Source organism: Aythya marila (assembly GCF_965140915.1).
Source record: "Aythya marila genome assembly, chromosome: 22".
Taxonomy (NCBI): Eukaryota; Metazoa; Chordata; class Aves; order Anseriformes; family Anatidae; genus Aythya; species Aythya marila.
Genome location: NC_139063.1, coordinates 1,133,777 through 1,156,996, shown reverse-complemented (window position 1 = coordinate 1,156,996; position 23,220 = coordinate 1,133,777). Strand labels below are relative to the sequence as shown.

General features: G+C 50.7%; 2 protein-coding genes across 5 annotated transcripts in view; both read left to right on the top strand.

The window, feature by feature from the left end:
- The window catches only part of KHDRBS1 (KH RNA binding domain containing, signal transduction associated 1), a 16,153-nt gene extending 6,493 nt beyond the window's left edge, over positions 1-9,660 (top strand). The window contains exons 3-9 of the mRNA XM_082777571.1: positions 256-372; positions 1,422-1,568; positions 3,480-3,616; positions 4,534-4,747; positions 5,642-5,709; positions 6,005-6,063; positions 8,349-9,660. Coding sequence (XP_082633697.1) covers positions 256-372; positions 1,422-1,568; positions 3,480-3,616; positions 4,534-4,747; positions 5,642-5,709; positions 6,005-6,063; positions 8,349-8,446 — 840 coding nt within the window. The 3' untranslated portion in view covers positions 8,447-9,660. The remainder of the gene's footprint in view (positions 1-255; positions 373-1,421; positions 1,569-3,479; positions 3,617-4,533; positions 4,748-5,641; positions 5,710-6,004; positions 6,064-8,348) is intronic.
- On the top strand, positions 8,456-23,220 carry TMEM39B (transmembrane protein 39B). 4 transcript variants are annotated; one of them, XM_082777568.1, is made up of 10 exons: positions 8,456-8,542; positions 11,131-11,192; positions 16,696-16,905; positions 18,667-18,886; positions 19,182-19,265; positions 19,924-20,078; positions 20,686-21,022; positions 21,684-21,871; positions 22,335-22,455; positions 22,828-23,220. In XM_082777568.1, exons 3-10 carry the CDS (start codon positions 16,778-16,780, stop codon positions 23,062-23,064), a joined length of 1,470 nt encoding a protein of 489 aa, XP_082633694.1. In that variant the 5' UTR covers positions 8,456-8,542; positions 11,131-11,192; positions 16,696-16,777; the 3' UTR covers positions 23,065-23,220. The 4 variants fall into 4 exon arrangements, with proteins under 4 accessions (XP_082633694.1, XP_082633695.1, XP_082633693.1 ...); XM_082777569.1 differs by lacking the exon at positions 8,456-8,542 and adding an exon at positions 9,839-10,624; XM_082777567.1 differs by lacking the exons at positions 8,456-8,542; positions 11,131-11,192 and adding an exon at positions 15,309-15,361.

Genomic DNA, 23,220 nt, shown 5'->3' with positions numbered 1-23,220 from the left:
CACTGGAGAGTAGCAGTTAGAATTAAACACTTTACATGAGTTAATTTAGCTCTTTTCTGGTGGAGCATTTTTTCATTGAAAGAATGTTCTGGAATTTATGTTTTCCTGTGCGTTTTTTGGTCTGATTTTTTTTTTTTTGTGAGATTAAGAGAAAGCGGCGTGACTAAACTTCTTGTAAGCCAGCGTAACATTGACAGAAGTTCTTGTTAATGTTACTGAGTTCTGGAGTTAAACAACTTCTTTTTGTATTTCCAGTTCAATTTTGTTGGAAAGATTTTGGGACCTCAAGGCAACACCATCAAGAGACTTCAGGAAGAAACTGGTGCTAAGATATCCGTGCTTGGGAAGGGTTCGATGCGAGATAAAGCAAAGGTAAGGGCACCCCCTCGAAGCCATAGACATCCATTATGCCTTGCACATCGCTGTGAAAAGTAGAGGTTCTCAAAGCATTTTATAGATGGAAATTCAAAAGTGAAGGCAACAGGAGGTCACCTTTCTGAAAATGTTCTGTGCTTGTTGGGAGCAATCCTGGCTGGGGGAGAAGTGTGATGCATGTGTTCTTTGTAAGCAGTACTTGCAGCAACCAGTCATCTCTGTGATATACTGTACCTCGGGTGCAGAGGTAGCTTATATGAAAGGTGAAGTGCAAGGTCCTTAAAGTAAGAACCAATTCTAGCTACTCCTTGAAAAGTCATTTGCTAAAGGAATATGTTTTCCCTCTGGGGGAAAAAACAAAAAACATTTCCCTCTTCCAGATGTCCCCTCTGAAATCTGTACATTTTCACGGTTCACTGAAGACGTTGGAGCAGTCTGTTCCTGGTAATCTTCAGTGAATCACGAAGTGCCGGGAGGTTTTTTGAGCAGAAAAAATGGAAACGCTTTTTTCTTCCTGCTTGCTCCTAAAATTGAGCTAACAAACAATGGGGCTTTAACTGAATTCAGCTTTTACTTTAGCAGACTGAGAAGCTTGTATGCTTCTAGCATGCTTACAGCTTCTTAAAACCAGCTGAATAACACAGGTATCAAAGAGCAGAGTTAGAACAGGCGTGTTTGAGGCATTGAGCTTCACTGTCCCTGTAAAGAGCTGCTTAGGCAGACAGGTGGTGTAGAACAGGAAGAACATCGCTTCCCTGTGCTTAATCTTATGGAAAAAAAAGCTGCTGGCATCACTGCGTTTAACACAGATACCGTAGGCACCTGAAAAGGCTGCTATAAAAAGCTGGAAGGTACAGACTTGCAGGCTGCTTGTGGCTTTTTTGTAAAACTGTATTGATGTGCATAGGAGGTTAACGTGATCCATGAACCAGCATGGCTAAAATGATTTTATGGATGTTACCTGTTAAGGCTTAGGAAACGGGAAAAGAAAAATAGTTTTGCTGCTTCTTACTTAGTTTAGGACTCTCTAATATGCTTTGTTTTAGGAGGAAGAACTACGTAAAGGGGGAGATCCTAAATATGCTCATCTAAATATGGATTTGCATGTCTTCATTGAAGTTTTTGGACCCCCTTGTGAAGCGTATGCTCTGATGGCTCATGCCATGGAAGAGGTCAAGAAGTTCCTTGTCCCAGTATGTATGCTGATGCTCTTTTTGTATTGAAGGGTGAAGATGGGTTAAGGTTCGCTCGGTGTAAGGCCTGTGGTACAGGAAAGGTGTAACGAGGAAGCCTGGAGTAGTAAGAGTAGTAAGTGTGTGTGTGGCAGCTTAAGATGGCCACATTAATCTTGCATGAGGTCATGTATTAATCCCCTAATCACAATGAGAAGGAAGTACACCTTCAGGGCAATTGCATGGGAAACTCGGAGTAGGTATTTCTTTCCCAGTTTTAGATGTGGACACGGGTGGGTGGAGAGCTCGTCTAGCTCCCTGTTCAGATTTAGCAGGCGAATAATTTTATCTGGATCTGGCATGGAAGAGCCTTCTTGGACGGGTTCCTCCGATTTGGAACTGGGGCATCAAAATCTGCCTAGAAAACTGTACAGGTCAGATCAGGAACTCTGTGCACAGAGGTGCTTGCTCTGCTCTGGAGGACGGTGTGAGGATGAGGAGGGTGACTGCCTGGGAGCCTGGTAGTGGTACTTAGCGTTGTGATTAGTTTCCGAGACACCCCTGAGTCAATATTTCTGCTGCTTTTAAATGGGTATGATGTGAAGGAACCTCCTTTTGCCTGTCAGGCGTTTATGCAGATGACATTTGTTGTCTTTTGGGGGATGTCTTCTACTGGCGAAGCTTGTAAGACCTTCATGTTCAGCATCGGGGGTTTTGTGCCAGTGTGCAACACGACAAAGCTGAGCGTTGCCTCGGAGAACCGAGGTACCTGAAGAAGATATTAAAATCATAGCACTGCTCGCTAAATTAGGAAGAAAACAAAATGGGAAGGAAGCACGCAGTGCTGCTGTGGCAGGCAGGGAGCTGAGCAGAGCCCAGCGCCGTGCGGCTGAGCTCAGGTGTGCCTCGGGGTCAAGGGGCAGGTGGAACTCGAGAGCTGCAGGGAAGTGTGGAAAAGCATACGGTTACTGAGTGGTTTCCATGTGTCTGACACGGAGAGGAGGAGAGATTGCTGTGTGAAGTGCCTCTGAAGGAAAGAGGTCATCTTCAAGGAGCCCCTGGGATGTACAAAACCTCGGCTCGCCGAAGCGAGCGTGCAGCCTTGCTATTTAAAGTGTCTTATCTAGCGCTGCCTTCAAACAATGTGTTAAACTCGTGAAAATTGGCAGAGAAGCCACAAAGGAAGGCAGCAGGGTTGTGAAGACACATCTGGTAGGAGGCTTCTCGCTTTGTGGAGTTGCCATGGCAGCGTGAGGGTCCCCTCTGATGAGACCGGCGGCGCGAGGCCCGGCCTGCGTGTGTGCTCGGGGAGGGGTGGGCAGCAAAGACCCCCACGGGTCAGCAGGGACTGGCACCGAATCCTCGAGCTCCATCCCCTGGGGTGATAAAAATGCACGGAGCAGAAGCATACTGCGTTCGTGAGGCAGTGAGGAGACAGCCTGCTTGCAAATTGGCATTTACTGCTCGTCAGGCTGCATCCTCTCCTGCTCCCCGGTGTGTCAGGAGCACGGCAGTGTGTTTTATGTTCCGTGGGCTCGCTGCCAGCCACCTGCCTTTAAATGGCAGTTGAAAGATGCTCGAGGTGAGATACATCTTGCCTGACCTCTGAGCCCTCCAACATTTGCAAATAAATCATGCCAGCATCCCTGGGATGCCTCCAGACCTCCTGTGAGCAAGGTCCTCTGCCCAGGGAGCAGCTGCCGTGCGCGGTGCAGCTCCTGGACATCAGTGGAGAGGGCTCCTCCTGGCTGGTTTGGACAAAGCTGGCAGCCGTGTGCTGCTGCCAGCTGGGAAGATCCCAGTAAAAGTCACCAGCAGGTTTTAATTCGGGACTATTAGGCCATTTTTGTTCCAGCGCGGTAGCCTGTGATGTCCTGGAGCAGGGACTGTCTAGTTAGCTGCTCTTTGGAGTTGACTGTCTTCCCTCTTTAGGATATGATGGATGATATCTGTCAGGAGCAATTCTTGGAGCTCTCCTATCTGAACGGTGTGCCAGAGCCAACTCGCGGCCGAGGAGTCCCTGTGCGGGGAAGGGGAGCAGCTCCGCCACCACCTCCGCCTGTGCCAAGGTACCGATCCCAGAACGTGGATCTGGAAATGCTGCCTCTTGCTCGGAGCGGTGCTCCAAGATCAGGTCGAGCTGCTTATTCGTGTACATCAGCCGTTAGCTTTGATCTTGGCTTTTGACCAAGGCTTTCTAGCCTTGTTCTGCAGGCTTGCTTGAGCAAGCTGACATCAGATATTCGATATGTGCTGAGTTGTAATCCAGCTCAATGGATGTCTTGTCTTGTTTTTTGGTGCCTGAAATTAGAAGCTTCGTAAAGTAACCCTTCAAAAATTGAAAAGAATAGGTAGAAAATCATTTTTTTTAACAGCCTGCAAAATCATGTGTAGATGTTTTGTATTTGCTTCTGCAACCTGCAGCAGAATAAGCACTTTCAGTTCAAACTGACCTTCCTTTGAAAGTCACAGCATAGCATTACTCTGTCACTGCTGTCAAGGGATTGGGATAAATTGGCGATAAAGCTCTGTTGCTGTAGTTCTGGCTTCACTACATATTTCACAGGGGAAAGCCTTTGCTTCATCTGACTGTTTATCCCAGAAGTGTCCCTGCTTATCTCATCAGTGATCTTTATAGTCCTGGAGGTATGGCAGTCTGTGCTGATTAGTGACAGAGGGTTGTTTAAAACCAGCTCTGAGAAATGACTTGGCAGAAGTTCTGCATCAGATTCGTTTCTACATCTGCATAACACGTAATGCAGTCCGGTTCCACCCCATTTTTCAGTCCGTGCAATGTAGGATTAATTCCTGTGCTTTCTTTTGTGACAAATATTCCATAGCTTAGAGAACAGTAACTGGATTTCTTTATCAAGCTGTTGTGTTCTGAAGGAGGCGTAAGAAGCGCGTGCGCTGCCCTCGCTATTCAGCACGTGAGCGGTGCGGTGACAGCTCTTCAAGCTCTTCAGTCATCTCTGTCTCCTTCCAGGGGCCGTGGTGTTGGGCCTCCTCCTCCTCCTCCTCGGGGGGCCCTGGTGCGAGGAGCCCCGGTGCGGGGTGCCATTGCCAGGGGAGCTGCCGTAGCCCGCGGAGTGCCTCCCCCCCCGGCGGTGCGGGGGGCTCCTGCACCCAGAGCACGTGCAGCCGGCATTCAGAGGATACCGCTTCCTCCTCCTCCTGCACCAGAAACCTACGAGGAATATGTAAGAAACTGTCTACTTCTGTTCTTTATTCCAGCTAGGTGGTTGTGTATTAGGTATTTAACATCCTTTAAATGCAGGCTACCAACACAGAAGCTTGCACTGACGAAGTGAGCCTAGTGCAGACACAGAATGCTGCTGGTGATGTGCTCTACCTGTTCAGTCTTCAAAAGGGGGGTCTGCTAGTATCGTGAATTCAGGTGAAGGGGTTGTTACCATAAAACTGAAATGTGCCCAGGACTGAACTTTGGCATAACTATCACTGCACGTTGGAAAAACTGCATTGCCTTCTCTGCAAGAGAATTCTTTCAACAGGGAGCACCAGCGCTTTTCTGCAGCCCATAAAATCCTTCAAGTAAACATGTGAATGAGCATAATGAGGTTTCTGGTCATATACCCAAGCACTACCCTCTTGCTAAGCTTATCTTAGCATCTCTGCTCTTGATATCCTAAACAGAAAACAAGAACGCTGCTTTTTGATGCACAGCAGCATTTTGGGGAACAGACATAAATACGGCGACTTCTGAAAATCCTGCTTCTCCTCCCAGTAAAACTTCTGAAGCCAATCGTAACAGATGGGTTGTTGTCTACCTGTAAATCTGGCGAGCACAGAGTCCTCATGACACACAAGGACTTGTACTGCAGACAGCTGCAGCCTTGGACATGTAAATAACTCTCAGATGCATTGTAAATATTAGTGTGGTTCATTCCTTGCAAGCCACAAGCAGTTTTTAGCTGCCCACGTGTTCTGTGATGGAGCCCCCTTCCCTGTGGCAGGCAGGGACTCAGAGGCTTCTCTGAAAACTGCTGCAGCCTCAATTCACTTCTGCCACTACCCTCGGTCAGTCGTTAACCTTCCTTCTTTCTGTTAATGCTGTTTGTCATCCTCCATTTCAGGGCTATGATGATGCATATGCAGACCAGAGCTATGAGGGGTACGAAGGGTACTACAGCCAGGGCCAAGGGTAAGTCACCTGTCTTACTGAGAGCATTGTGCATGATCCTTTTTTCTTTTAAGGGAATGGAAACACTTGTTTCTGAGTTTGAGCTGTAGGGAAAGTGTCCTGTTCTGCTGTAATCCAGGAGATTCTGGGAAATAGCTTTGGGAGTGGCCCAGTGTTCTTGAGAAATGTGTAAAAGCGGCGAACACACAACCACAGCCGTGAGCAACGTCGTTTGCTGTTCCAGTGTTTGTGCAAGTTGTGTCAGGTTAGAGTACGATTTCAGAGCTGTATGTAACCAACGTAATTACTCTTCCAGGGACACAGAATACTATGATTATGGACACGGGGAGGCACAGGAAACCTATGAAGCTTATGGTATGTCTGGGGATACTGTTCTCTTGCAGGGAAGGGGCTGCATGTAGCTGGGAATTTTGCAGTCGATCAGCTGTTTTCCAGTGCCACTCCACACCCTGAGCAGAAATTTCTGATGCTGAGGAGAGCCTCGGGCAGTTTTCGTGGCAGAATATTTATACCCTACAGATTACCCAGGTCTGAACAACTGAAGGCATTCTGTGGTTTTCAGATTCTTATCTAGCTCAATTGTCTCAAAGGCGATGAAAACTTCCATTTTTAAATATGGAAGTATCTTTTAATTTCCTTGTCGCTTTAAAGTATTTTAAGAGCTATGGATTTCCACCCACAGCACTACTTTTGCTGCAGTCTGGTTTCATGGATTATATTTTGTTGAGCTGCATGAGTGCATGGCTCCATCTGCTTCCTTATCCTCAAAAACCTTCCAGCTGACACCGACTGCGCTACACAATTTGCTTGAAAAATGGATTTAAATGTCATTTTAAGGCCTCCCTTCGATTAGGTAGAACAATCTTGGTCAATATGACTAGGAAGCAGTTTATGAAGTCCGGCTAATTTAAATTACCTGAGGCTACCAATGTAGGCTTGACTGAGGAGTGTGGAGGACCGATTTGGCCACAGCTGAGTAAATCACCCACTGCTGAAAGCCACAGGCCTTACATGTGAGGTGCTGGCAAGAAAGCATTGGGTGACTGCATTGTTTTGTGTTTTTTTTAAGCTAGTTCAGTTATCCCAGCTCATGAATGACATCTGCATGTGGCAATGAGTAAGATTCACTTTCTCTGGAAGCAAGCTGAAATGTAAACAGTTACACAAGCCCCACAGCGAGCTGCTTAGTGGCATGGAAACATACAGTGTTGAAAGCAGTCCCTGCAGCAGAGCATCCATGCCTGAAGGTGTGAGTGAACCCAGACGATAATGACCGACCTGGAGGGGCTTCTGGGGAGGCAGGGAATCCCTCACCCTGGTTGTGGCATCTCCTGCTCCCAGGGAGCAGAGACAGACCTGCCTCTGGGTGTGCTCCGGGCTTAAGCTGTGAGTGCAAATTCAGGTTCCTAATCAGGGCTGCTCTTCCAGGCAAGGATGAATTTGAATAGACAGCTGCTGTCAGTAATGGTGGGTATCTTTCCTGCCTCTGTGCAGAATGGCTCTTAAATGGCTTGGGTTGTTGCCTGTGTTAGTCACGCAGCACAAAGAGGCTTTTGTGCCTCCTGCTTGGTAGGAGAGCAGTGTTGTTGTCTGGGGTAGGAAGGCCAAAATGCTCATTGTACACTTGGCATGAAGTTGCCACAGTTAATCTGTTTATCCACAGTAATTTCCTTTGGTTTCTGCTTTCACGAAAACAAAATTAGAAGAATAAATTGTTGAGCCGGGCTGGAGACGGTTTTGAGAAGATGAGGACGTGCTCCGTGGCAGCAGGAGCAGCGCTCGGCCGTCCTCCGGGGTCTGGGCGCTCGCTCTCACGAACCGGGGCCGTGGAGGCAGCAGCAGGCATGGCAGTAGGAACACTGCAGGCAAAACCCTTTGTGAAAGCTGCGTTTGGATGTCCGGGGCTTGAGCTAGCTCAGGGACAACAGGATGTGAACTTAACTCGCTTCAGTGGTTGCTGTATTGGTCAGAAGGGTTTTGGCCGTCCTGGGCGAGCAGGTGCGGCGCTCCCTGCAGCTGCAGATTTTCCCCATCATCCCGGTGCAGAAAGAGCAGTCGGAAGGCAGGCTGATGCCTGCACGTTCCCTCGGATATGCTGCTGTCTGAGGGCAGCGTGAGTCATTTACTGATTTTGGCACAATTACGGGGAGCTGCCGGGCTGGTGCATCGCAAGGAGGAGCACCCTACCTGTGGCCGTGTCCCCACGCGGTCCCGGTGTCACGGCGCTGCTGGCTGCCCATCCGAGAGGGCTGTGCCTGCCCGGACCTTAGCGGAGGCAGGCTGGCTGCCAAAGCCACCCCGTGAATTGGCTGCAGCTCTGCTGAAATTAATTACTCGTAAAAGGCACCGGATTTGTCCAAATCTGCGCTCAGCAGGGGTGCCGGGGCTGCGGGCTTCCCGGGGATTCCCGGCCGAGTGGCTTTTCCCAGTACTGGTCCAAAGCTGGGCTGCAAAAGAGAGGTTTTGTGGGGCCGGGGGGATTGTGTAGGGGCTTTTCTTGTTCTTTACACTGTAGAGCAACTCGTGTGGAGCCGAGGAGTGTTTCGGCTCAGGCTCCAAGAGGATCCCACGTCGGGAGCCAGGCTGCGCCCGGCCCCGAGCACGCCGCCAGCGCTGATTTCTTGCTCTCTTTTCTGCAGGCCAAGATGACTGGAATGGAACAAGGCCCTCCCTGAAGGCCCCGCCAGCTAGGCCGGTGAAGGGGGCCTACAGAGAGCACCCATACGGACGTTACTAAAAACAAACATGAGGGAAAAATATCAGTTATGAGCAAACAGTTGTTACTGATTCTTGTATCTCCCAGGATTCCCGTTGCTTTACCCACACCAGACAAGTAATTGTCTAACTGTTTTTCTTCGTGGCCCTTTTTCTCCCACTCCATCCTCACCCTGCATTCTGGCTTCTGTACGTAGTATTTTAAAATGAGTTAAATAGACTTAGAGGACCGACTTTAATTTTTTTTTTAAGTGTGTAGATTGCTTCTCTTTCTTTGTTGTTTAGATAAACACAACTGTACCTTTTTTAATAAAAAAAAAAAAAAAAAGTTGAGTTAAAAATGTTAGTTTCAAAAGTGACATGCTTGCTTAGCAGTTATGAAATTAAGGTTTTGTTAACCTTTTAAGTTCGGTTTTAAGGAACCCATAAAAGTTGTAGTTGCAGAATCCCAAAGTAGGCTACATTTCAAAATTCAGGGCTGTTTTTAAGAATTAAAATCATAATGTAACGGTAGTAGTTGCCACCGTTTAAAAGTAACCTCAGATGTCAAACTTCACTTAAAAGCAGATTGCTGGTGAATCTTCAGTTTAAATTTTAGTACGAAGGATCCTCAAGCAAATTAAATAGCATTTTTTAAAGGTGATTGACTTAAAAGAAAAAATTAGGTTTGTAAAATTGACTTTTCTTATGTGGGTTTTGAAATCTAGCCCCGAACATGCGGTGTTGAGAGATGCTTGGGAAGCAGATTTTCCAGTGTAAAGGGGTTCTTAGCCTGGTTCGATATGAAGAACTTTTAAAACAAATTAAAGCATGGCTCTAATTGCCCGGGGTTTGATATTAGAAAACAGAGTACTAAGTGAGTAGGTTTGAACTCTGTAAAATTGCAGTCTTCTCATGGTTATAGGGTTTGGGGCAGATAATACAGTGCAAGTTTAAAACTGGCAAAACTGTCAGTGTTAGCAATCCCATGGACTTGTTCAAGTGTATCTCAACACTAGCTTTGCATAAAAAGGGACACTGCAGCTGAAAAAAAATGAGGAAAATTTTCACGTTGTACATAGGTTAAAGTCCTAATTGGATTTGTACACTGTCCTCCCAACTCTGTTCTTGAAGATTAAATGCTACATGTGTAAGTCTGCCTAAATAGGTAGCTAAAACTTGTCAAAATGTCTGCCGCAGTTTGTCAATAAAGTTTAGTCCTTTTTTAATCAAAGTAAATGTGATGAATTGTCATTTTTTTTGGTTGAGCAGTAAAATAGCTATTATTTTTTTCAAATAATTTTAAATTAATGCTAAAGCTAATTGTCTTTTTAAAATATGGAGACATTCTAAAAATGGTGTTTTTTTTGCAATTCTTACAAAAAGTTTATCGAGCTCACTAAATGAGCGTAATTTAAAAAAAAAAAAAAAGAAAAGAGAAAAAAAAACAAGAAAATTTGTTTTTCACCCCCTGGAAGTTCTTGAAAGCAGTTTGATCCTAGACTATTGCAGAAATCTGGCTGGAAAGCGTTCACTGAATTAAAGATTGAGGTTTCAGGTGGCCTCACGGAGCATGCCAGGCTGCAGGCTCCAGGCTGAGTCTGAAATGGCTGGTGTAAATGTAACGTGACAAAACGAAGGCTGAGAGCTCCGAGGCTTAGCTGCCACCAGGAGGAGGAGGAAGCTTGCTTTTTGCTCACGTAAACTCCCCTATCCCACTGGGCTGGGATGCTGCCCTTCCTGCCTTAAGGTAGCCTTTACTTGGAAAGCCACTTGCAAACGTTACCCCTCTTTGGGAAGGGTGCTGCAGCTGCTCCTCAAATCCTTCCGACAGGGTGTGTTATGTATTTGTGTATACATCAGCTGTAATCTTAAACTGCTGCTTAGAGATGTGGGAAGCAGTTTGCATTTCCCAATTGCGAGGTGAATCTGGCATTCTAGGGGGAGAGAATTAAACTGCTCGGGGGTGAAAAATAGAGCAGCAGGAAACAAACTGCTCGCAGCAGTGCATGACTGAGGGGAATACTTTAAAACAAAAAGTTGTATTTGTAGATTGTTATTAAAGTGCAAATAACCGAATTTTCAACAATGGTTTGGAGTCAGCTTTCAGGGCATAATGTCTTGCTTGATGAAAAGATCACCCTATGCCCCCCTTTTAAAGGAAAATTATCGCAGGAGAATCAGGATGTGTAAAGCTAACATGCATCGCAAAACCCAAAAGGTAACCTAAATGTCTGATTTTAATAGCACATTTCTCTTTTACATAAACTGTGACGGCAACTTGCATAAACTTTATTGAAACAATTCTTCAAATGTTAATTTTAATGTAAAAATTTGAAAAAAAAAATGTTTAAAATAAACATTTAAAAAAAAAAACAACCACATGCTTCTGCATAAATTAGCGATAACTTTAATACTGTGCCCTTTGAAAATGCACTGTAATGTAATGTGGGCAAAAAGGAATCGGCAAGCTTAAATATCAAAAGATGTAAAATGAGAACGAATATAGATAGTCCTGCTACTGCCAAAACCAAAATTCTGCTCAGTTATTTAAAAATGTAAAAAAATGATGGCCCTTTTTAGACCCCCGTATTGATACTTACTGTGACATGTTCAAAGCTCAGCTTAAGTTGCATGTTTTCCTTCCTGTGTAATTGCATGCAGGAATCTTTTTTCTTTTGCTTTGTGCTTACGTTAAGGAGGCTCACAAATGTCTTCAATTTGCAGGAGTCAAGAGTGCATCGCTGCGAATCGCTTGGGGGACGATGAGCAGGGGCAACACGAAGTGGGTGAGTTTGTCTGTTTATTTTTGCAACCCGTTGCAAGCTGCTAACATGTTCTGTGGGGGCGGCGGGGGCGGCACCATCTGAGCTGCTAAATCGGAGCCATTCCTCACAGACCCACAAATAAAATTCCTCTTGCGAAAGGCCAGTTCCATGACTGCCACTCGCGCAGGGGTCCCGGTGTGGGGGAGGCTTCAGTTGTGCACCTGCTTGCAGCTCTCCCACCGAGGTCCCGCGGAGAAGGAGGTTTTAAGTGGATTTGAGGAGAGGGGGAAACGTGGCGAGGAGATGTATTTCTGGGAGCTGGCTCCCGACTGAGCTGCTGGCTTCCGTCTGAATGCTCTCAGCAGCAAGGTGGCATTAAATTTGTTGTAACCTGGTGCTCTAGAAGCAGAGCAGCCTACGGAACGGTTCAGGAGGAATTCCTGCAGGACCCTGTAACGCGTTAAATTTACGCACTGCAGGTAGCCCAATTAGACCTTGCTAGTGCTGTCCCTTCCACGCTGCCGTGGCAGCATCTGAAACGTGATCTGGCTGCTGTTCAACAGCTTTTAGTCCAGTATAGTAGTAAAACTGCTGGGCTAGTGGTCCTCCACGCCTCACCGGGATGCATCCAGCTCAGAGCCCTGCATGGAGTGGACACCCTGAGCCCTCGGTGGGGTGAGGAACCCCCCAGCACCTTTGGGAGCTGGTGCTGCTCAGCACCCGTGGTGGCTGGGCTCCCTCTGGTGGCTGCTGTGGCCGCAGTGAGTTGCTTTCTCCAGTAAATACCTCAATAAATACATGCACATGCTCGCAAACCGAGTGGTGCCTTGCTTGGGGAGCCAGACCCCCAGCATCACCCACGGGAGGAGTGACCTTGTGCTGCCAGGACACGTCTCCCTCCAGCCCCAAGGCAGCAGCCCTAAGCGTTTCCTTTGGGGGCAGCCAATCCGTTTCTCTCAAGATCGCTGCGAGTCTGAGCTCCATAAATAAAAGAACAAAGGCACAAACCTTTGTGCTGCTGAGGTCTAATGACTTCAAAGACCACCGTGAAAAGCCCTGAGCGTAGGGTATAAGGACGAAAATCTTTTTTTATATGGAAATGTAAAGCTGCCAAATGAGCTTCTCTTAAGAGTATTAGGATCAAGGAAATGGTAATATGTGGGAATGTTACAAGGGAGTGCAATTATCCTCAATTCTTGGACTTTAACTTGAAAATTGCTCCATGATTTTGTTAGGGGAAATCATAACGTGTCTGAATTTCTGTGGCCTGTTTGTGCAATGCATCTTCACTCACAATGTAACTCCAACATCGATTTATATAGTGTTGTACCAATCTCTCCCATTTCTTTCTTAATAGGCACAGCTTTTATATCAAGTGGAAAAGATTTGATAGAGATCATCTATTATGATGCAGTTTTTTTACCAGTAGACGTGGATCTTGTGACACTGCCTTTGGAGTAATACAGTTTGTGTTGCATTTGTTGCATGTTTATGTGAAAAATTGAATGTTATGGAGGAATGTAAATCATAATATATTGAAAATAACTGTATGTGCTAAAAATATTTCAAAAACATGCCCTGCATCAGATATCTTCCTCCCTCTCAAAGCATTACTACATCCAGATTTTAGCCTAGAGTCTGCAAAAGCTAATTTGAGATCCCAAAATAGCCATCGGCATCGGATGTGTCTCTCAGAGATGCTCTAATTAGCCAGACATTCCGGGGGTGATGCAGGACTCACTGAAATACGTGAGGGGTAGAGATTCCTCCGAGTGCTGAAGTCTGAGTCGCCCACACAACCTCCCTCTACGCTGACATCCCCACTGGAGGGGGCATTCAGCTGGCTGTGGGCAGACAAGTGCAGGTGAGCTTTAGTCTCCTGCTTTGCCCAAAGATCTAATCCATGTCTCGTTCTTTGTAGGACGGTGGTAAAGGCCATAAACAACAAAAGTACAGTATAGTGTGATGCATGATGCAGTCACGTCTCCTCCATGGCAGTGCTGCTCTTCCCAAGGGAAGCTTGGCTCCAGAAACCTCCTCGTGCTGCAGAGCACTCCCTGCTTCACACTATGCCCGTTCCTTACCCCTGGTTTCAAGTTGATATTTAGATTCTTAAATAAAGCAAATGACGACGAGCTTTATTTTATAACTTTCTATTTTTTTAACTTAAAGCACCGTGTTTTCAGTAAGGCTGAAAACCTGCCTTGATGTGGCCCTTTGTGAAAGCCCAAATTTGGCAAGCTGGGTCCAGCTTGGATGTAGGAGCCCAGCTGGATTCCCTATTTGGCTGTTAGAGCGGATGATTCTTTTTGTACGGAATGAGTTTTTAATTTCGAATGAGAGCATCTGCCACAGACGGAGCCAAGAAAAACAATTCAAACGTGCACATCTTCCCTTCCTCACCCCACACCGCTGCTCTCCTAAGGAGCACGTGGGCAGAGGGCGATCCCTGCAGCCTGTGCCAAACCTTCTGAGCAGCCCTAAAGGAAACGGGACCAGCTGTGCCCTGGCTGCTGGGAGCTGCCGAGGAGAACAGGAGGCGCTGCTCACACAGCTCCTCTCTCGGCTGCGAGGAGCCGAGTACATATGGTGCTTCTGGGGAGCAAGGCGAGGCTGAGGGAAATCCCGCTTTAATTGATAAAGCCGTAACATCTCGAAGGAGATGTTGGATACGAGCCCCACTTGTAAGCTTTGAGGGGGAGGAATTTCTGCAGGCTAGTCGGGGCCCGTGGGGAGCTGCCATCTCAAATGTAGATATTATTCCTCTTTTCTGCTCGGGAAGCTCGGTTCTGTGAGCGCAGTGCAGAAACCTTTGCTGCTGCTGCTCAGTTGAGCCTTCCACTGCTGCCATATGTTTCAATAGAGATGTTTGCCTCCACGCTCACTCTGCTCCTTTGGCAAAGCGGGATGGAGCTCGGAGGAGCTGGTGTCAGAGATGATAAAGGAGCACAGTTAAGATCCCGTTGCCTTTCCTGTGACTGGGAAGCAGGGAACGGCCAGAATTTGCTGGGAGCGCTGGCGAGCACCAGGACCTCCTTCAGCTGCCCCAAAAGCGGCGTGAGGGCTGCGCCGCTGGTTTCCAACAGAGCTGTTACTTCCCCTGGCTTTACAACCCAACGCTGCGGAAGATGCGTGCGTGGTGTTGCACACACAGACCTGTTTTTGATGTGGCGCTGATGCATCCTGCCTGCTGGCGTTACGGCTCCGAACACGGGGCTGCACCCAGGATCCGCATGCTGTGGGGTTTGATGGCTCTGCACAGCACAGGCTCCAAACCCAGTAAGGAACAGAAGATGGGGCCTGAAAGTTCATCACCTTCAGCAGCAGCTTTGCCTCCAGCCTAGGCAGGGGTGGCTCTCCCCATTGCGTAACGCTCCATCTGCACTGAGGCATCAAACGCCCACGAGTGGAGGAATTCAATGAAAAACACAGCGAGCGGCTGGTAGAGATGGTGAAGACTGATCAAGGTGAATCACGGCGTTAAAATAACTCGCAGGGGAGAGTGGCGTGCTCGTGGCTGCTGTTTAACAAGAAGCGTTGAGCAGGTGTTGGAAACGATTACTCATCCCTTACAATAAAGGCCTAACGCTGGCTTTTTTGCCTTTTTTTGGCTTTTTTTTGTTTTTTTGTTTTTGGTGTCGGGCTGGAGATGCAGAGCGGGGCTCAGCCCCCGGGGTGATGCCGGGGGGGGCACGGGGCGCTCGCATCCCCCCAGCAGAGCCATGCTGGGCTGTGCACTCTGAGAACTGGGAGGAAAAAAGGAGAAGGCAGCCACCAGCCCCCCTAAGACGAGCAACCAGGGCTGGGGCAGCGGCAGCTGCGGAGGGGACCCCGATGGGGGGACCGGGGGAGGCTCGAACCGGCGGCGGCGGGGCTCGAACCCGCGGCCGGGAGCGAGGGGGCGGGGCTGGGACCGCGAGGGGGCGTGGTTATGTAAAGAGAGGGTGTGGCTACGCGTAGATGGGGCGTGGCTGTGTGAAGAGGGGGCGTGGTTATGTGTAGATGGTGTTGGGTTGTATACAGAGGGGGCGGGGTTATGCGCAGAGGGGGGCGTGGTTGTGTGCAGAGGGGGGCGTGGCTATGTGCCGAGGGGGCGTGGCTGGCGCGGTGCCGGAGGTTTGTCCACTGCCGGCAGCCGTCGCTCCCCGCCATATTGCGCCCGGCGCTGGCGGAGCGGCGGCCGGAGATGGGTGAGGGCGGCGGGGAGGGGGCGGGGGCGGCACCGGGCGTGGACGGGGGGGACCGGGGGGAGCCGGGACGGGAGCGGCTGAACCGGGCCGGGCCGGGCCGGGGCGGGGCCCTCCGTGAGGCGCAGGCGGCCCCGCCCCGCCCCGCCGCGCTGAGGGGGCGGCTCCCGGCCGAGGCCTGCAGCGGGCCCCGGGGCCGCCCCTCGGCTCCACAGGGCCCCGGGACCCCCCCCGGTGTCCCCTCAGGACCCCCCCCCAGCCCCAGGCCGCGTCCTGCGGCTCCTGAGGGGCCCCCCCGGGACCCTCCGGTCCCCCCCCATCCCCTGTGCCCCCCCCGGCCCCGCTCCTGTGGTGCCCCGAGACCCCCCCAGGCCCCTCCTTGTGCCCTGGGGGCCCTCAGTGCAGCCCCCCCAGCTCCCCGAGCCCCCCCCCAGCTCCCTGAGCCCCCGTCCAGGACCAGGGCACTTTGCTGGGGCTGTCTGGGCTCGGTGTGAGCCTTGTAGTTGGTTGGAGAGCGGTGCCTGAGCCTGCAGCGAGTTTTCTGGCTTCCAGTCGGTTGCAAACTGGAGAAAAATAGCCAGAAAAAATAAATTACAAACGTTTGGTGTGACCTGATCGGAGTTTTGTCACGGCTCAGAGCCCGCTTCTAGCAGAATGGGGTGTTCTCACCCCGTCCTCTCTTGAAGTCGTGTAGCTTAATTGTACAGGTTTAAGTTTTATGGTTTAAACAGAACCCAGGGGAGGTTTTTAAGCCCTGGGATTATTGATGTTGTTTGCTCTGTGGCAAGCAAGCCCTAGGAAAGCTGACTTCAGGCTGGTGTCCCGCTGAGCCCTGCACCATGCAAACATCCCCTAAAAACTCACCAGGTGCTTTTTCCCCATCCTAAAAGGGCACAAAAAGGAAAAAGCCAACTGTGTGCCTTTAAAAGAGCTGCGAGCATTTGGGGCAAAAGGGGGCCAAGGTAATACCCCTGACTTATTGAGTCCTTTGGGCAAATTGTTTAACGTCTCCATGAGCGCCTTGCTCTGCCAGGGGAGCAGGGATCAGATTAAATTCCTTGCGAGCTGCCTTGGGCCGGGGGGAGGCAGGAGAAGCTTCCTCCTGCCCCCTCGCAGCCTGCAGGCGTCGAGTGGCAGCGCCTCAGCAAGCTGCTGCACGCCCTGGGAGCGTCGGGAGCTCTCGGGGCCGTGTCCCTGGCCGCTGGTGATGCAGGAGGAGACGGAGCTGGGCTTAGCCCCCGGTGAAAAAAGGGCCGAGCGGGGCTGAGCGGGGTCACCTTGTGCTGCAGGTGCTGGGCAAGCAGCCGAGCCTGACTTCCAAACCTTCTCTCTTCCAGTTTTAAGGACCGAAGCCGTCGCCGCGCAGTGAGGAGCCCGGAAGCCGCCCCGCAGAGCAAACCCTCCGCACCCTCTGCTGTTATGGCAGGGGGCAGGCGGGGTCCCAACCGCACGTCCTACTGCCGAAACCCCCTCTGTGAGCCCGGTGCTGCTGGCGGCTCCGGACACTCCACCAGTTCTTCCGTCACGGGCGTGCGCTCACGCACCAGGTACGGTGGGTGGCAGGGTCCTGGGGGGACAGCCAGGCGGCTGCTCCTCTCCCTGGAGGGTGTCAGCCATCCCTCAGGCCCTGCTGGCCCTTTTGGGGTTTTGCTCGGGGTTTTGCTGGCTCCCACACCTGGCTGAAAGCCTTGCCCTGCGCGTCCCGTTGGGTCTGTGGGTTCCAATTTGCCCCAGTGCTTGGTCAGACCACGACAGACTTCCGTGAGCGTTCAAAAGCTTTTAGTGACCATTCAGTGAAAAGCAGAAACACGTTTTTTTTTTTTTTTTTTTCTCCAAAGCCTGGCAGTGGAGCTCTGGTTATTGGGTCCCTGTGCCCCCAGGTTTGTCACAGGAGGTGTTTCTAGGGTAGAGTTCAGCTCGGTCAGGTGATGTGCAGGCTGCGTTTGGTTCTTCTGCAGATTCTGGCCCAACTGGTTGTTTGCATTTCTGCTTCGGAGGTGAGAGAGGTGAAACGAGAAGCTGTGCACCACCAGGAATACGAAAGCAGGCGGCACCTTGTGAACTGTCTGCGGAGCAAATGGTAGCTCCATCCCAACCTCTCCCCGCTCGTGGCCCTGGGCCAAGAGATGTGTGGAGACAGTTATTCAAACAAGTTATTGCAAGGCTGCTGAGAGTGGAGCAATCCACCTTGTACACGCTTTGCTGTGACAGCGTGTGCAGAAATCCTTATCACGGAGTAGGGAGTGCAGCACAGAGCTCCAAGGGATTTGTCTCTGTGCTGTACCATGCGACACCGGTCGCCTAAATAGCAGCCCAGGCTGGGGAACCCCAAAATGCTCCATGCCTGTAATGCCTTTGGGAGCTGCCTTGTGCAGGAAGCCCCGAGTGACAGCGTGTGTGCATTAAAAAGGCCTCAGGTCTGTGTTTAAAGCCCTCCGCCGGGGGTCCAGAACTTGTCAAGCTGGGACTTGGGGGACTTCAGACACAGCTTGGGTTCCTAAAGTTGTCCCCACACTTATTTCAGGTTGTCAGCCTTCGGTTTGAAAAAGCAGGGGTTGATCCACCTGCATCCACCCCAGCTAGAAGCCTTTCTGCCGTCGCGCTCTGAGACTGCTGTGATTTCATTTTAGGATTTTCAGTAGGAATTTGGCACCTTGTGCTCTGTGGTTCCTTTGAAACCCACACCCAGATTCCTCTGCCTGTTGTTATTTAGAGATTGCAAATCAGGAGAGATATCTCTGCTGTATATTAATTCCCTTCCCTTTGATTAAAAGGGTTGGTGTCTGGAACTGTGTGCGTGCTCGCACAGGAACACGCTCCTCTGACTAAACTTGTTTTTCCCCCGTCGTTGAATAGAAGCTGAAGAATGAGAAAGGGCTTGTGTTTAATTGCTTTGTATTTCATGTTCAAGCACTCTTAGAAATGTAAATAGCGACTCCAGGCCCAAATGCTCGCAATTAATTAAGAGGGCCACTGCTTGCCCCTTGAACAGCCCCACGCAGCCACGGCTTTTGAACCTGCCTCAAAGCGAGGGGTTTAATACCAAACGAGCCGGCGCTGTCGGCTGGCCTGGTTCCAAATATTGCTTTCACTGGGAAAATTCCTGCTCGCATCTGCCTGGAAGAGGCCTTGTGGAAGTCCTGGGGGTGCTGACACGGCTGCTTGGTGGCAGCTCCTGGCCGTGAGAGCTCGCCGAGGCCCCTCGGTTGGTGTCGGAGCCTCCCACTTGCACAATCCAGGGGCTGGAGGGGAATCCACGGGCTGTGCTTGTCTGGGGAGTGACTGCTGCTTCTGCTTTGCCCTGCTAGGAGCGGTTCAGGTACAGGCCTTTCCAGCCCACCCTTGGCAACGCAGACAGTCGTTCCCCTGCGGCACTGTAAGATCCCCGAGCTGCCTGTGGAGAGGAGCGTGCTGTTTGAGCTTCAGCTCTTCTTCTGCCATCTCGTTGCGCTGTTCGTCCACTACATCAACATCTACAAGACCGTGTGGTGGTACCCGCCCTCCCACCCTCCTTCGCACACGTCGCTGGTAAGCACCAAGGGATGGCTGCTGCCTGGTGAGGTTTACGGGCTCTCTCGGGTTGTTAGATGTGAATTTTTCCATCTCTGTTTTATGCAAACTGCACCTGACTCTGCAGCCCTGGAGGGCTGCTCGTGTGGCTTTCGTTTGGTGAATTTTGGGCACCGGCTGTCTGCTTGGCATTCTCTTTCTGATTTTGGAAAAGAGAGCCCAAGGAGAAGGGAATACCTTGGAAGCTTCTCTGTTGAGTGTGGGTTTGTGCTGCCCGATGGAAAGCGGAATCGTTTTGTTCTCGTTGCTGCAGAATTTTCATCTGATCGACTTCAACGTGCTGACGGTGACGACGATCGTCCTGGCACGCCGGCTGATCGTCGCCATTGTGAAGGAGGTAACGTCCCCAGGAGAATCTCGGCACCGTGCTTCCCTCGGGTGAAACGTGAAGTTCTCTGCCCCTTTTACAGTCCCAAACTCTTTTGTCCTTTTCCAATGAACTTTGGGCTATGTCCCAGTCAGGAACCTAGGTGTGGTTTCTAATTGGAAGAAGAGAGAAACGAGCGTCTCAAATCTTTGCTCGTGACTCTCACTGTCCTCCTGTGCTTGGTTCTGAATTGCTGTCTCAACTAGGCTGTAGTAATTCTGCTTTGTTCCTTGCAAAGAGCAGCGTTTGGCTCTTCTCCTGTTCTAATTTACCCAGCTCTCTAAGGAGGAAGCAGCATAGGTTGGTTTCTGCTGACCGCAGAAGCTTTCTATGGTCAGCAGGTCCAGGACAGTGGGCTGGTGGCCTAGGTAAGGACCAGACCTTAACAAGAAGCCGAGACCTCTCCTCGTTCTGACCTGAGGAGTGAGGCCTTGGGTTCTGGAGGCTCTGGATTCCAGCCTAAAGGCATCCTCCCCTTTCTGGTGGCACTCACTTGATGCCTCCCACTAGCTCTTCCCTCATGCTTAGGGTGTTGGTTTAACAGATTGAACACTGCCCATTTACAGCTTTCTCCCTGGAGGAGCAGTGAGTCGGTCTCCCCTCAGCCCTGCTCCTTCTCTCCCCGCAGGCCTCGCAGAGTGGCAAAGTCTCCCTGCCTCGCTCCGTTTTCCTGGTGATCACCCGGTTCGCCGTTCTCACCGGCACGGGCTGGAGTTTGTGTCGATCAATAATTCACCTCTTCAGAACCTACTCCTTCCTTAATCTCCTGTTCCTCTGTTACCCGTAAGTATCTCTTCTGTCATTCTTGTGATTTCTGATGTTGCTCAGGTGAAAGGAAGTTTGGAAGTAAATAAACCCATGATTACATGGCAACAGAGCTTAACCTACCCTTTTCTTGCTGTGTCACATTTCTTCTTGGTCCCAGGGCATATTTTTCCCATTTGCACACCTTTCAGCCTTAATGTAAGCGTTAATTACAGCTCCTAGATTGCTTGTGTCATCTGAAAAGGATTGTCTGTTTTTCTCATGGTATTCAAAGAACCCATTCCTTCAGCTCACTGTAGTCCTTGGGTGCCTCTGCCAGGTGGAGAGGATCAAACGCTTCCCTGCTTCATGTTAACCAACAGAAGGAAGCTGGCTGAATTTCCATTCAATTAGTGGAATTGCTCCCTTCCCTCTGGTAGATACAGGGGGAAGGATCCCATAAAGACATGAGACTTGTTGGTGAAGGTGGCCTGGGTTGTACTGTGATTTGAGGTCATTTTGGTGAAGATCTTTTCTGGAGCTGATTGAGGTGGCAGGTGCCATTTGGGACAGGGATGTGGTCGTAAAGGTGTCGCACGGGGAGCTGGTAAGGACATAACCACCTCTCTGCGCCTCGATGCTGCAGGTTTGGCATGTACATTCCCTTCCTCCAACTGAACTGTGACTTTCGGAAGACGAGCCTCTTCTCCCAGGTGGCCAACATCGGTCCCAGAGAGACCGGCGAGGTGAACTTCAGGGGCAGAGACTACCTGACTGTCCTAAAGGAAACCTGGAAGCAGCACACCCGGCAGATGTACGGCATGGAGGCCATGCCCACTCACGCCTGCTGCCTCTCCCCAGATCTCATCCGAAATGAGGTGGAATACTTGAAAATGGACTTTAACTGGCGGATGAAAGAGGTGCTGGTCAGCTCCATGCTCAGTGCCTACTACGTGGCCTTCGTGCCAGTCTGGTTTGTGAAGGTGAGACGGAGCCCTCGCTGCTCTTGCAGCCCTGCGCGTGCATCGTCCCACTACTCCCAGTATGGGACTGGCTGGGGAGGACTGGGGAGAGGTGGGCACTGGTTTAGGGTTGCTGTTTGTGAGATGTGCATCCGTCTGCTCCATGAGGAGCTGTGTGTCCACTCACCTTCCCCAGGAACTAAAAGGGGGGCGTTGGACCCCAGGCTGAGCAGTCCTTTGCAGGCTGGCCTTCTGTTCAAGGCCAGGGCACTGACTTTAACCAGGGAGGCAGTCCGAGAGAGGATGGATTTTATTAGGTTTCTTAGGTGCTTTGTTTCTGTTCCTGGTATGTTGTGCAGTGAGACAGGTCTGGTAATAAATCTGTCAGACCTCGGGGATGAGCCCTGCGGGACCGGTGCCCCCGCCCATCGCTGGGGGAGCATCAGAAACATTTCCCCATATTTGGTGCTCAGCAGCGATAGCGTAAATGTTTCGCCGTGGTGTGTTTGGGAGCTGCACAGCAGCCGTCCCACGTGTCTGTGGGCGCCTCTTTTGGAGGCAGGCTGAATGGCTGCGTGAAAAGCCCTCGCCCTACCTGCCGGAGCGCTTTGTGTTTTGATGGCTTCGTGAGGTGGGGCTGTCCAAACACCTCGTCACATTCTTCCTGTCCAACCCCCTGCAGAACACGCAGTACTACGACAAGCGCTGGTCGTGTGAGCTCTTCCTCCTGGTTTCCATCAGCACGTCGGTGATCCTGATGCAGTACCTCCTGCCCGCGCGCTACTGCGACCTGCTCCACAAAGCTGCGGCGCACCTGGGCTGCTGGCAGAAGGTCGATCCTGCCCTCTGCTCCAACGTGCTGCAGCATCAGTAAGGAGCTCACCCGGGGCTGGGGGTTTCTCTTTCTGTTGGTGTGAACGGAGGCTGGATGGGGGAGGCTCAGCTTTCAGCCATCTCTCTTCTTTTTGCCATAAAAAAAAGAGAAAGAAAGAGAAAAATGAAGGCAAGGTTGTGAGCTGACACATCTGGCACCGTGCAGACACTATCTGTGCTGTCCGCTTGCAAGTGCTGCAGGCAGATCTGATTTTGGCAAGATGCCTGCTGCTGCTGGCCACAGGTAGCCGCAGCTTGTCACTGCCACAGTGACGTGCCTCAGCGGCCCAAATTCTGTCCTCACGAGTGACCACAGCTCGCCACTGTGGAAAATGCCACAACCACGGCTTGGACATTGTCCTGGCTGAAAGGGGAAGGCAGCAGAACCCCGCTCAGCCCCCAGCCCCTGTCTCCAGCTGTGTGGGTGGAAGTAAAAGCGCGCTCTGCTTGTCTTCTGCAGGTGGACAGAGGAGTGCATGTGGCCACAGGGAGTGCTGGTGAAACACAGCAAGAATGTGTACAAAGCTGTGGGTCACTACAACGTGGCCGTGCCGTCGGACGTCTCGCACTTCCGCTTCCACGTAAGGTCACGTCCCCTGCTGGGAACGGACGGGCAGCTCCTCGGCAGGGCTGCAGCCTTCGTCCTGAGCACCTCGGAGCTGCTGGAGGCACGAGCTGGCTCTCAGGGCGGGGAGCTGCCCGCTGGGTGTACCAGGGGCAGAGAACGAGCTGGATTTGGCATTTCGTGGTAGTTCCACATCTGCCTTCGGTGCTGCCAGGAGGGCGACTGCCCCGTGCAGAGCTGGCCCCTGTGCAGAGCTGGTTTGGGTACTGGTGCCTGCAGAGGGGATCCCACAGGGCCACCTCCCTGCTCCCTGCCTCACTCGTCCTGTCCCAAACGGATCTGTCGGGCTGTGCCTCCGCTCGGTGCCTCACTGTCGCCTCTCCTCCAGTTCTTTTTCAGCAAACCACTGAGAATCCTCAACATCCTGATCCTGCTGGAAGGAGCCGTCATCTTCTACCAGCTTTACTCGCTGATTTCTTCGGAGAAGTGGCATCAGACGATCTCACTGGCTCTGATCCTCTTCAGCAATTACTACGCCTTCTTCAAGCTGCTGCGTGACCGTCTGGTGCTGGGCAAAGCCTACTCCTATTCTGCCAGCAGAGACTCAGAGCAGAAGTTAAATTAAAACAATTGCACTGATGCTCAGCTTATTACAGAACAAACAAAACGAGAAACCCTCAGAGCTTTGTATTTTTGTTACCACTGCTTTTTTTTTCTTTGATAACTGATGTAATTAAAAGGAAAAAACATATTTTTTTACTCCCAACAGTTGTTTGTGCGT

What these genes read in the sequence shown, in the direction of transcription:
- TMEM39B (XM_082777568.1), top strand. Translation starts at nt 16,778, where the DNA reads ATGGCAGGGGGCAGGCGGGGTCCCAACCGCACGTCCTACTGCCGAAAC. An exon ending in GGCGTGCGCTCACGCACCAG is followed by an intron (nt 16,906 to 18,666) that starts GTACGGTGGGTG and finishes TTGCCCTGCTAG; the next exon opens with GAGCGGTTCAGGTACAGGCC. An exon ending in TCGTCGCCATTGTGAAGGAG is followed by an intron (nt 19,266 to 19,923) that starts GTAACGTCCCCA and finishes CTCTCCCCGCAG; the next exon opens with GCCTCGCAGAGTGGCAAAGT.